At 40.6% G+C, this 12,255-nt stretch overlaps 1 protein-coding gene across 3 annotated transcripts in view; it reads left to right on the forward strand.

Annotated features, from left to right (window-relative positions):
- BGAL17 (beta-galactosidase 17) overlaps positions 1 to 12,255 on the forward strand; it is a 77,529-nt gene that overhangs the window by 4,740 nt on the left and 60,534 nt on the right. For all 3 annotated transcript variants that reach the window (XR_016079459.1, XR_016079460.1, XM_010263789.3), the window contains exon 4: positions 62 to 150. Coding sequence is in view for 1 of the 3 variants with exons in the window: in XM_010263789.3 (XP_010262091.1) it covers positions 62 to 150 (89 nt within the window). In the remaining 2 variants the exon portion in view is untranslated. The remainder of the gene's footprint in view (positions 1 to 61; positions 151 to 12,255) is intronic.

The raw sequence follows: 12,255 nt of genomic DNA on the forward strand, positions 1-12,255 counted from the left end.
ATCCTTTTTTATGCTGATTTCCACTAAATTTATTGTACATCTTTTGGACTCTTGATTGCAGAGTGGGACTTGGGAGGTTTTCCTGCTTGGTTACTTTCTATTGAACCAGCTGTCAAACTAAGATCATCAGATCCAACCTTCCTTAAATTGGTATGTTTTTGTTTTAGTTTGTTTCCCATGTTGTTTTTATTTCTGATTCTTAAGAAGTTGTCAATATTCTTACCCAAAAGAAGTTGTTAATATTCTGGATTAAATGTAATGTAGAAAATAAAGATGTACCTTGAGGATTCTCTTTTTGGATTTTCAAGGCAATTGGATGTCTGTTCTCACCCTTTTAACCACTAAACCTAAGTGCCACTACCCTAAACATAAACAAAGAAAAAGGGTCCGTTTTGCTTGGCTAATTAAAGAAAGCATGGGAACCTAGTCTTTTGAAAGATCACCTACCAGAAAAATTGGTATATCTTATATTAACTGCCTTGGTGATTTATATGTTAGAGTTGGAAAGAAGCAGAAGAGCAATTCTCCTGAAGATAAGAACCTAAAAGAAGCTTCATCTTCCTCTTTGTAATTTATTTTGTTTAGACAATGAGAAAAAGGCAGATTGAGAATTGTCTTGCTTATTTGGGTTAGGGTGCAATGGAATCGAGTTTTAATTGAACAGTTGGGCTTGAGTTTGATTAGGCTTGATTCAAGTTCGATAATAAACAAGTTCAAATTGAGTTCAGCCAATAAAAAGTTTGGCTCGAAGGCTCGTGAGCCTAGCTAGATTAATATATTATATAATATAATATTTTATTTTTACCTATCAAATATATATATATATATACAGAATATAAAAATAAATTTTATAATATATTATAATTATAGAATATATTTTTATATTATATATAATAAAAGTATATTATATATTTATAACATATAAAAATATATTAATTCTTTGAGCTTTTGAATTGAACTCATTAAATATTTAGTTTAGTTGAGCTAGAACTGGAAAATAGAGTTTGAATCAAACTTGGACTTAAAATTGAACAAAGTTGAGCCAAGCCAAGACATGCCAAAGTTTGGCTCGGCTCGGTTCGAATACGCCCCTGTTTTGGGGTTTTATTTAGGATAATCATTTTTCCCTGTTTATAGAAAATCTCTATCCCGCTTTCTCTCCCTTGCTTCGTAATAGTTACTTTCCCCGTGTTTTATTATCAGCTTTCTCTTTCTAGAACTTCAAGAATGCCTTTCTTGTTTTTGATATGCATTTTGAACTCTCATCTAGATAAGGTGTCCTGTTTCTTGAGCTTTTTGAAGGCTTCTTTTACAAGGATTAAACAAATGTCTCCATCTATTCAGAATCCTAGAAAGTTTCATTATCCTTCTATGTAGAGTGGACAGGTAGGTTTAGAAGCTTGTCTCTGTAGGGAGTTTTTTTGATTTGTTTCTTCTATAGATTTTTTTTGATCAATAACAGAAATTGTATTCAATAAAAGCATTAAATAAGATGGAATGGTACATAGCAGAGAAGGGAGAGGCAAACTCTCTTATCTCTCCCAAATGATGAACAAGTTACAAACAAGCTCAAAATAATTGATTTCTTCCCACCCCTTGTTTTTCCAAAGAATCAGCAGAAGAATTAGCATCTCTTTTCACCCAATGTAAAGTGATCTCCATCCCTTGGAGCAGCCTTCTAATCCTTTTCCTCTCATTAATATATTCCCACCATCCCTCATCCTCTTCCTTTTGCAGCCATCTAATCACGAACTTTGAATCACCCTCAATTGAAAGCTTGTGAATATACAAGTCCTTTGCTTTCTGTATTCCTTCCATGACAGCAAGTATTTCATCTCTTAGAGCATCACCCACCCCTATTGGATCGGAGAAAAGTGCAACAATTTTTCCGTCAGTTTTGAACATACCTCCAATACCAGATGGTCCTTGGTTGCCTTTACTGCTACTATCAAAATTCAACTTAATGAAACCTCTTAAACATGGGGACCATTGAAGTCTATAGGTCACCTTAAGAGGAGCAGAATCGACAATTTCCATCCACTTTCTCATCAACTCACCTGCTGGAATGTCCTCAAACAGCTTCAAGGTCTTCACCCAATGAACCACTCTGATGGATATGACTTCTATCATCGCCTCCCTACTCCTTTCTTTTTCCATGAATATTCTTCGATTCCTTCCCAAAGTGTCCAACAAACTGCTGCTCTTGTGCATCGCCATAAAATTCTACCTCTCTCTTCGGCCATCTAACAAAGGTAGAGGAGAATAGATTTTGAATAGTAGGAGGGGAGTTCCATCTGGACCCAAACAAAGAGAGAAACCATTCCCAAATTGAAGAAGAAAAAGGGCAGGAGATTGGTAGTAGGACTCACCGTTAGCCTTACATAGAGAGGGCACTAGGAGGGTGAAAGACACCAGCTAGGTCTTTTTCTTTGTAGCAAGTCACTTGTGTTAATTCTTTCCAGATACACTTCCTAGTAAAAACCACCAATCCTTGGTGGAATGGCTGTGATCCATAACTCTTTAACAAGAAAGGGCTCTCCCAAACTATCCCTCGGTTGTATCAAATTCAAGAAGGAAGCATAGGTGAAGGAACCATTGGGAGAAGGGGCCCAAATTCTGCAGTCACTTTTTGAATGATCCAACACTACTTTTTTTCAAGAATTTGAAGCAAGATTGAGACACTTCAAATTTCATTCTCCCGGAGGCCTCTTCTAAAACCCAAATCCCAACCAAATCCAACGGTAGAGTTAGAGGGAACCAAAAGAAATGAAATGGGCTCCCCCCTCCAGGAAGAAAGGGCAAAAAGGGAAGGAAACTGTTCCTTTAAATAGTTGGAAGGACCTCCCTCACTTTCAAAGAAAGCACCTTAGCAATGATCTTGTACAAACTATTAATCAAGTTGATTGGTCTAAACTCTTTCGGGTGCACAACATCATTCTTTTTTGGTATCAACACAATGAATGTAGAATTAAGCCCCGGATTGATCACTCTCCTCTCAAAAAATTCAAGGAACACCTTCTGAGTATCAACTTTAAAAATCTCCCAACAATCCTAGTAAAAAGCCATCTTAAACCATCCGGACTAGGAGCTTTAGATCCATCCTTAGAGAATATTGCTTCCTTTATTTTCCTCCAGATCAAAACTTCTTTCCAGCCAGTTTTTATGCTCCTCAAAGAGGGTAGGCCACTATAGACCATCAAGCCAGATCCTCCCTTCTAATGGCTTTCTAAATTTTGATTTGAAATGGTCCACAAAAGCTTTGTCAATATCAGATTGTTGAGTGGTTATGTTACCATTCACCTCCAATTTTGATATAAAGTTTTTCCTTCTTCCATTTGTCAATGCATGAAAGAATTTAGTGTTCATATCCCCCTCTTGTGGCCATTTGTTCCTAAATTTCTGCCTCCAACCAATCTCTCCCTTGAACAATATATCCTCTAGTTCTTCCTCAATGCCCACGTCTCAACCTTGTCTCCTTTCCCAAAAGAGCCCCTACCTTCTTTTTCGTCCAAGTCCTCAATTTTGTTGATTAATTCTTGCTTTTTTTTTCCACTCTTCCAAAGTGTTGGATATTCCACTCTTTAATCTTGGTTTTTAGTATCTTCAACTTCTAGTGGAATTTCTTGCCTTCCCAATTTACCCTTGGGTTACTTCCCTCCCACCATTCATTGACCTTCAAAATAAATCCAGTAGAAGTTAACCACATTCTCAAACCTGAAAGGAGTTGGACCTATACCCCCACATTAGCCTTACATATGGAAAATGGCTAGCGGTCCAATGTTACTCTTGGAAGAGCTCTAGACATTAAGCTTCCCCAATGTTCCTCCCAATCCATTATGAATCAAAATCTCCAATTTAGAACAAATTGGGTTGGCTTGCATATTGGACCAAGTGAAATTACCATGAGAAAGGGCCAGTTCCTTAAGTTCAAAAGTATTAATAAACTGATTGAACTTCCTCATACTTTGATTAAACCTTTGCCTAGGGTTGTTTGTCTCATTCGTGAATCTAATGACATTGGAATCACCTCCTAGACACCAAGGTCCATCCCATAAACCCCTTATATTCTCTAGTTCCTCCCAAAGATCATTTCTTTCTCTATATCCATTAGGACTGTAAACATTAGCCATCACCCATTCGAAACCATCTGTCGCCTGCCTGAATTTGATTGAGATAGTAAATTACCCACTAATTCCTCCACTCCAATTAGGGTCTCACTATTCCAAATTGTCACTACACCACCAGAGGCCCCCCACGAAGGTAAAACTACCCAGTTTAATCCCTTCGCTCTCCAAATGCTTCTGATCCATCTTTTATCAACTTCAACAGCCTTAGATTCTTGGATTAACACAATATTTGGCTTCTCTATCTTCTAGACACTTCCTTGATCATGGTTTTTTCCTTACCCTTCCCAAACCTCCAACATTTAGGAATGGCAATGGGGCGGGGCGGAGCCGGGTTTTGCCTGTCCCGTACCCGACCCCGAATTGAAATTCCCTGCCCTATCCCCACCCCGAACCCTAGTGGGGCTAAAAATCTTAACCCCATCCCCGTCCCCATGTGGCATGGGGATCCTCGACTTTGCCTCGTCCCGCCCTGACCATTCTTACTTGTATACTTATAAATTTATTTATTTTTATTTTTTTGAAACCTACCTAGAATTATTTTATATTATGTAATATAAAATAGTATAATATAATATGATATAATATACATTAGCATATATTAACAATTTTATATGTATTATGTTATATAATATAGTCGGGTGGGGTGCACAAATACCACCCCCGCCCCATCCTCAACCCCCAAAGTTTCAGATTTTCCCCAACCAATGGTCAAAAAACCTGCCCTGACCGGGGCAGGGCAGGGCGGGGCCCATGGGAATGGGTCAAGTTGCCATCTTTACTAACATTCCAGTTAATTATCTTCATTTTTCCGGTCACACTTTTCCCTTCTTTCTATTCCTTCTATTTGTTCCCTCTAACCCTCCCCCTTCTCTCACTGAATTCCTTATCTTCCTTTACATCCCTTCTTAGCCTTTCCACTGCACTCAACTTCCTCTTCTTGATCTTTCCTTCCTCCTTATTCTTCCTTGGGTAAATTTTGAGATCATCTGGATTTTGCAGCTTGCACCCCAGTTTTTTCACAAATTCAGCCACTGAGTCGCTAGTCTCATGTACTTTTTCTCTCACCCCTACTCCCCCCAAGTTTTCCCTGTAATTTGCAATACCGATATTAGGGCTGGTCCTTTTTTCCCTCACCTGCTCATTACCTTCCTCCTCTGGTTCATTTATTTTGAGGTATTCAAGCATACTTTCAATCATATCCCAAATTTTTAAACTCTCTTCCTTTTCTTTTTGGCTCTCACCCCCAGCTTCTCTAACTGCCTGTACCCTATCATCAATTTGTGGCAACTTGATTTCCTTAGAACCTGAAATAGGAGCTATGGACACTGAACAACAATTAGTAGACAAAATTGAATTCACAATTTTACCTGGTTCCAAGTGGGGAGAAGGTTTAGGTAGTTTTTCTTGCTCAGGGGTATGATTAGCATTATTTGACCTGCTTGGGGTTTTAACTTGGGAAGCTTCTGTTAAAGTATCAGCCTGCTGACTGCTTACTCTGGCTTGTTGTTCCACAGTAACTGGGCTCTCTTTACAGCTTCGAGTGAACCTCCACTATTTCATTACGATCCCCCTGCCTAGAAGCAATACTTGGTTTTGGTTTCTCAGTGTCTGAGCTTCGAAGAGCTACTCCGGAAGCCTCCTTGTTCTCCGTTGTGTTGACACCTCTACCGAGTGTTACTAGACTCAAAGAGGAAGCTTCTTTTGATTCCAAGTCGTCTTCTCCAAATAAAATGTATGTATTTAGGTCGTTCTCATTTTTCTCATGCAGTTTGTAATCCTCCCCTTCGTATTCATCAGCTGATTCATCCTCTGCAACTGAATCTTCTTCATTTGAGTGTATACATGTTTCCCACCTCTTATCATCATCTTCAATGTCCTCTGATCTTGATCTTGTGTATCTAGGGTTGGGGTGATCCGAAATATTTCCATTTGAGTGCCTATTCTCTGCCTCCGACCTTGAGACCATTTGCAGCTTTGCCTTCGTTGTTGAGTTTGGGTTAGCATAAGTGGAACTTCAATGGTCTTCGATTTGGGAAGAAGATGGACCAATCTTCTGGTCTCCCATCGTTGGCCCATTAGTTGATCTCATGTGACAACTAGACTTGTCACATGGTCCAATAAGTTCCACCTTGTAGGGATTTCCCAGCAAGCTCACCATTTTATTATGCAAACAACCACTGGCGTCAAATGAGCCTTATCCTTGCCCCGGCCCAAGGTTATTTATTCATCTCACGTGACAACTAGACTTGTCACATGGTTCAAATGAGCTCACCACTTCTATAGATTCGTTTTAAGTAATGTTAACGAGGCCATTAAAATTCTTGTTTACGGGGAGTTTTTTGGCATCTCATAGGGCAAGGTCCTTTCTATGGTTATCCTCTTGTGATTTTAGCTGCCAATTACCTCATCGATAGAGATATAGCCATGTCAAGTTGTCAACAATTGCATTATGTGTCAAATGGTGTGACATTAATAGTCAAATGTAATGAACAAAAGCAGGGAGAAAGAAGAAGAGATTGAATAGAAAAGGCTGAGTTGTTTCCCTATTCCTATTTTATTTACCATTAAATAGAATATCTAATGGCTTATTACTCCTATATATGTTTAAACTCATGCACACCATATGATGTGGTCCTAGTGTACCAATTACCAAACAACACACCCCCTCAAGCTGGTTTCAGATATTATTTTGGGGTATTTTCAAAAGTTATATATATTTGTTTACAAAATTTTCAATAGGTTCCTCTTAGGTGAAAATATTATGGGAATTATGGGCTTTGTTTTCAAACTATAGTTATAAGGGTTCAAGTCTTGTGAAGGCCAATATTTGGAATATACATTTTTTAAATTCTCTCAAGTGCATATGTGGGTGCAGACATGGACGAGAGAGAATCACTATAATTTGGAAGCTGCCAATGCTCCATTTTGTCTGTACTCCAACACCTATTTAATTCCAAAATGGTCATGATCTTGGTCATCACAATTAAGTAGATCTAAAGGTTAAGATTCTATGTTACTCATTGGAATGAAGGGATGCATGAGATAGCCATTGTGACTAGTTACAATTTAGGAAAGCCTCAAAATTGAAATAAATTGTAGAGACACAGCTGTTGTGATCAATGAGAGAGCTGGTGTCTTTTCAACATAAAAAGGCACACAGTTTCAAATGGTCAATTGTGAAGCTATGGGAGTCACTAAAAGGCCAATGAATGGATCAAATGGGATAATCCTGAATGACACAATTGCGATCTCAAAGTTCTCTCCTCTTGAGTTCTCTTATTCTCTTGTTTCCTCATTATTTTTTCTGGATATTTGTTTCACTGTGATTGGAAGAATTGCATCTTTTAGAATGATATGTTAGAAGGCTTGAGTGTGTTCGGCTGATAAGAATTCCTATTAGCCCATTCTTATGTTAAACTTATCTTGTAACTGTGCCTTTGGTAATGGGCCTAATCTTGTTTATGTCTTAAGTCTTCTGGGTGTCCCATCACTAATCAGGGGTATCCCAGTAATTTCTTGTACTTTGTACTTCACTTATATATAAATAAAGGCATGGTCGACTGCAAGTACAGTTCGGCATTCCAGCATCCCTTCTTCTTCTCCTCTTTTCTGCTACTTCGACTACAGTGGTTCAGCTTTCATGGTATCAGAGCATTGAGCACCTTCCTGGTTACTGCCGACGCCATCTCCTCTTTCTTGCTGTATTTCACCTTTTTCTTATCTGGGTTGCTGCTGTGAAACCCTAGGGTTGCAGGAGAACAACACAAGGTTCGACCTAGGGTTTCCCTTGGTTGTAGGGCGCAAGGGAGGTAAGACCCTGAAGCTGGAGTCCTACTAGTTTCTAGTAGTTAGCAGCTATTCGGCTGCTAAGAAGAGGTCTGTATAGGACATACCTAGTTGAGGACTGATTTCAGCAGTCCTAGTGTTGTCTGTAAGGAGGGGAACTCCCTTTACAGTTGCAGTACTCGAAGTTCAAGTGGAGTCTGCATAGCACAGGTCGGTTACCAGCCCAGAACACCCTTTTGCTGCTGTAACAGAATTGCTTCAGAACTGTGACAGTCTCGGCAAGTCTGAAACTGTGTTGCGAGCTGTCAGGGCCTGCTGAGGTTACTTCGGCTAATCAGAACCTGCATCAGAACTGGTTCAGAAAGACCTTTACAGAACTGTGGCGACTTCAGTTACACAGATCATTTCCAGGTCGGTTACCAGCCCTACTCCAGCTCTGTGAACTGGTTCAGTTACAGACTTTTCCTTGCTGCTGTACCCGAACTGGTTTAGTCCAAGTGAAGCCTATCCGGTGTGCTACCAGCACTGTGAACTCTGAGGTGAAGCCTATCTGGTGTGCTATCAGCACTGTGAATTCTGTGACTACTTCGGCCAGCCCTAACCAGAACCACCCAACAGTACTGTGAACAACTCCTTGACCGAAGTTAGGATGTCATCACTATTCGGTGAAGTTTCTTCTAAAGATAACAGACCTGTTATAAGGTCCTCAAACCTGGAGAACCCTAATCTGCATAGCTTGCAGATTACAAGTGTGCTATTGGATGAGTATAACTTTAGAGAGTGGTCTGTCTCAGCAAGACTGTTCATTACCTCTCGTGACCTCACAGGCTATTTGGATGGAGATAAAAAGGAACCAGAAATCAGCAGCCCTGAATACACTGTGTGGCGCAAGGAAAATGCCACAGTTATGTCTTGGTTGCTGGCCTCCATGACTCCTCGGGTGGCCAGAACTGTTCATCATTTTCCTATAGCCACTAAAATCTGGGAGAAAGTATCTAAGACATATGGCCAAAAGAAGAATAATGCTAGAATCTACAGGCTGAACCAAGACATTGCAGCCCTAAGGTAAGGTGACATGTCCGTGGCAACATACTTTGCAACACTGGAAGGTCTCTAGGAAGAACTTGACCATCACATGATTTTGGATTGGGAAAATGCCAGGGATAAGGAGAGGCATGACAAGCAGATTGAGGAGGGCAGAGCCTTCAAGTTCCTAGCAGGCTTAGACCCTATATATGAAGGTGTAAGGTCACAGATTCTAGGGAGAGATGAATTACCTGAGCTTCATCATGTTTACTACCTGGTGAGGAATGAAGAAGTAAGGAGAAAGGAGATGCAGGTTGACTCCCAGACACAAGCAACAGAACTATCTGGAGAACATTCAGCCTTAGTCTCCACTAAGGGAAGCAGATTTTCAGACAAGAAGTCCCTCAAGTGTACCCATTGTGGTGGTGAGAAACACACAAAGGAGAAATGTTGGGTCTTGTACCCTCATCTGAAGCCAGCTGCTCTGAGAAAGGAAAAAAGGCAACATAAGGGCCACACAGCAAGTGGGAATCTTGCCACCAACAGCAGTAGTGACATCTCACAGAGTACTCAGCCAGTGTTCTCTTCCACCACAAAGCAGGTTGCTGATTCCTCTGGACCAAGTACCTTGGGCTTTACAGCTAGTGAGGTAGAGGTTCTCAGCCGGGCATTTGCCCGTCTGAAGAACAATCCTTTAGCTTCCACCTCTCTTGCCAAATCAGGTACAACCTCTGCATTTAGTGCAACTAGTTCCATTAATTCTAGCTCTTGGGTGATTGACTCAGGAGCCATTGACCATATGACACATATGTCCTCATTATTCTCCTCATATCATTTATTGTCTGGCCAGGATAAGATGAGAGTAGCTGATGGGTCCCTCTCCACCATCTCGGGAAAGGGAGTGGTTGACCTAAGCAAGGATCTCTCTCTTAAATCAGTCTTACATGTTCCTAGTCTTACATTAAGTTTGTTGTCTGTTTCAAAGCTTACAAGAAATTTGAACTGCAGTATAACTTTTTTTCCCTCTCATTGTGTTTTTCAGGACAGATTGACGAGGAGAACGATTGGGAGTGGTCATGAGTATGAGGGCCTCTACTATTTTGATGCAGATGTCAGTTCAGCACTGCAAGCTTTTGCTACTACTAGTCTAGAAAGTGTGGAGTCAAGAGCTAGGCTGCACTTGTGGCATGTTAGGCTAGGTCATTTGTCTTTTTCTTCTTTAGCAATGTTGTTTCCCGATTTATGTAAGGGCATTCCGAGTCAAAGTTTAGTTTGTGATGTGTGTCAAATGTCAAAACAATGCAGATCAATGTATCCAATTTCTAGTAATGAAATTCAAGCCCCTTTTGATTTGGTCCATTCTGATGTTTGGGGTCCTTCACCCATTGTCTCCATTGATGGCTTTCGTTATTTTATCAGTTTTATTGACCATTATTCTCGGTGCACTTGGATTTATCTGTTAAAAGGACGTGAAGAAGTTCCACGGATAACTATGATGTTTTGCAAGATGGTTGAAACCCAATTTGATAAGAAGATTAAACAATTCCGTTCAGACAATGCAGCTAAATATTTTGAAAGATCCCTGAACTCATTCATGGAAGACGAAGGCATGTTACATCAATCATCATGTGCTTACACCCCTCAGCGAAATGGAGTTGCTGAGCACAAGAACAGGCACCTAATGGAGACAGTTCGAGCTCTACTTTTCCAGCACAATGTGCCCAAGCAATATTGGTCTCAAGCTGTTCTCACTGCATCATACCTGATAAATCGGATGCCATCTAAGGTACTGGGTATGAAGACCTCTTTCTCTGTGTTGTGTCCCACTCTTCCAGAATTTCCTCTTCCCCCATGGGTTTTTGGATGTACATGCTTCATACATGTGAAGGATCCAAAGAAAACCAAGCTGGATCCTAAGGCTACAAAGGGAATTTTTTTGGGTTACTCTCCTACGCAAAAGGGGTATAAGTGTTATGATCCTGTCTCCAAGAAAAAATGTCACCAGAGATGTAGTCTTTTTTGAGTCTCAACCCTATTTCCAATCTTCTCAGAATCCTCTTCAAGGGGAGACTAGTGGGATGGAAGAGGATTCTCATTCTCCCTTCTTTTTTGTTCCCCTTTCATCACCTTCCACTACTCCTAGCTGTAACATTCCGGGTCGACCTAGTGAGACTCCCGTTGTGCCAGTTACATCTCCAGCTTCAGCTGATGCTCCTGATGATTCCAGCAGGCAAGAGAAAGAGATACTTACATACAGTAGAAGGAAGAAGGGCCCTCAACCTCATGATTGCAACCAGTTGGACTCAGATCAATCTGTCTCTGCAATCCAAGGTAATTCTGACTCTCTCAATTCAGATTTGGATCTTCCCATTGCTCTCCGTAAGCCTGTTTGTTTTTGTACCACTCGGCATTGCATAGCTGATTATGTCTCTTATTCACATTTATCACCTGCCTATCATTCCTTTGTGTCTGCTCTTTCCTCTGTATGTGTCCCTTCCAGATATTCAGAGGTGGTATCTGATCCAAGATGGATAGAAGCCATGAATGAAGAGATGAAAGCCCTAATGAAAGCAAGAATGTGGGAATTGGTGGACCTATCAGAAGGGAAAGGCACTGTTGGGTGCAAGTGGGTATTCATAGTAAAGCACAGGGAAGATGGGTCAATTGAAAGATACAAGGCCAGACTTGTGGCAAAGGATTTACACAAAAGGAAGGAATTGACTACAAGGAAACCTTTGCCCCGGTAGCAAAGCTCAACACAATCAGGGTTCTACTGTCATTAGCTGCAAAATTCTCTTGGGAACTTCATCAGCTGGATGTGAAGAATGCTTTCCTAAATGGTGATCTACATGAAGAGGTATTCATGGAACCCCCACCTGGATATAATGTTGGAAAGAAGGTGTGTAAACTAAGGAAAGCTTTGTATGGCTTGAAGCAATCTCCCCGGGCATGGTTTGAGAGACTTTGTATGGCCATGAAGAAAGTGGGGTACACTCAGAGCAGTGCGGATCATACATTGTTTACAAGGAGACGGGATGAAAAACTTACAACTCTCATTGTTTATGTGGATGATATGGTGATTACTGGAAATGATGTGAAAGAGATGAAGAGGCTGAAGGAGTTCTTAGCTTCAGAATTTGAGATCAAGGACCTGGGAAATCTGAGATATTTTCTCGGGATTGAAGTTGCTAGATCAAGAGAAGGAATCTACATATGTCAACGAAAATATGTGCTAGATCTCCTAGAAGAAACAGGCATGATGGGGTGCAGGCCAGTAGACACACCAATAGAACCGAACCATGGATTACAAGAATCA

This window comes from Nelumbo nucifera, chromosome 8 (genome assembly GCF_055504915.1).
Source record: "Nelumbo nucifera cultivar China Antique chromosome 8, China Antique-T2T, whole genome shotgun sequence".
In the NCBI taxonomy this organism is placed as follows: domain Eukaryota; kingdom Viridiplantae; phylum Streptophyta; class Magnoliopsida; order Proteales; family Nelumbonaceae; genus Nelumbo; species Nelumbo nucifera.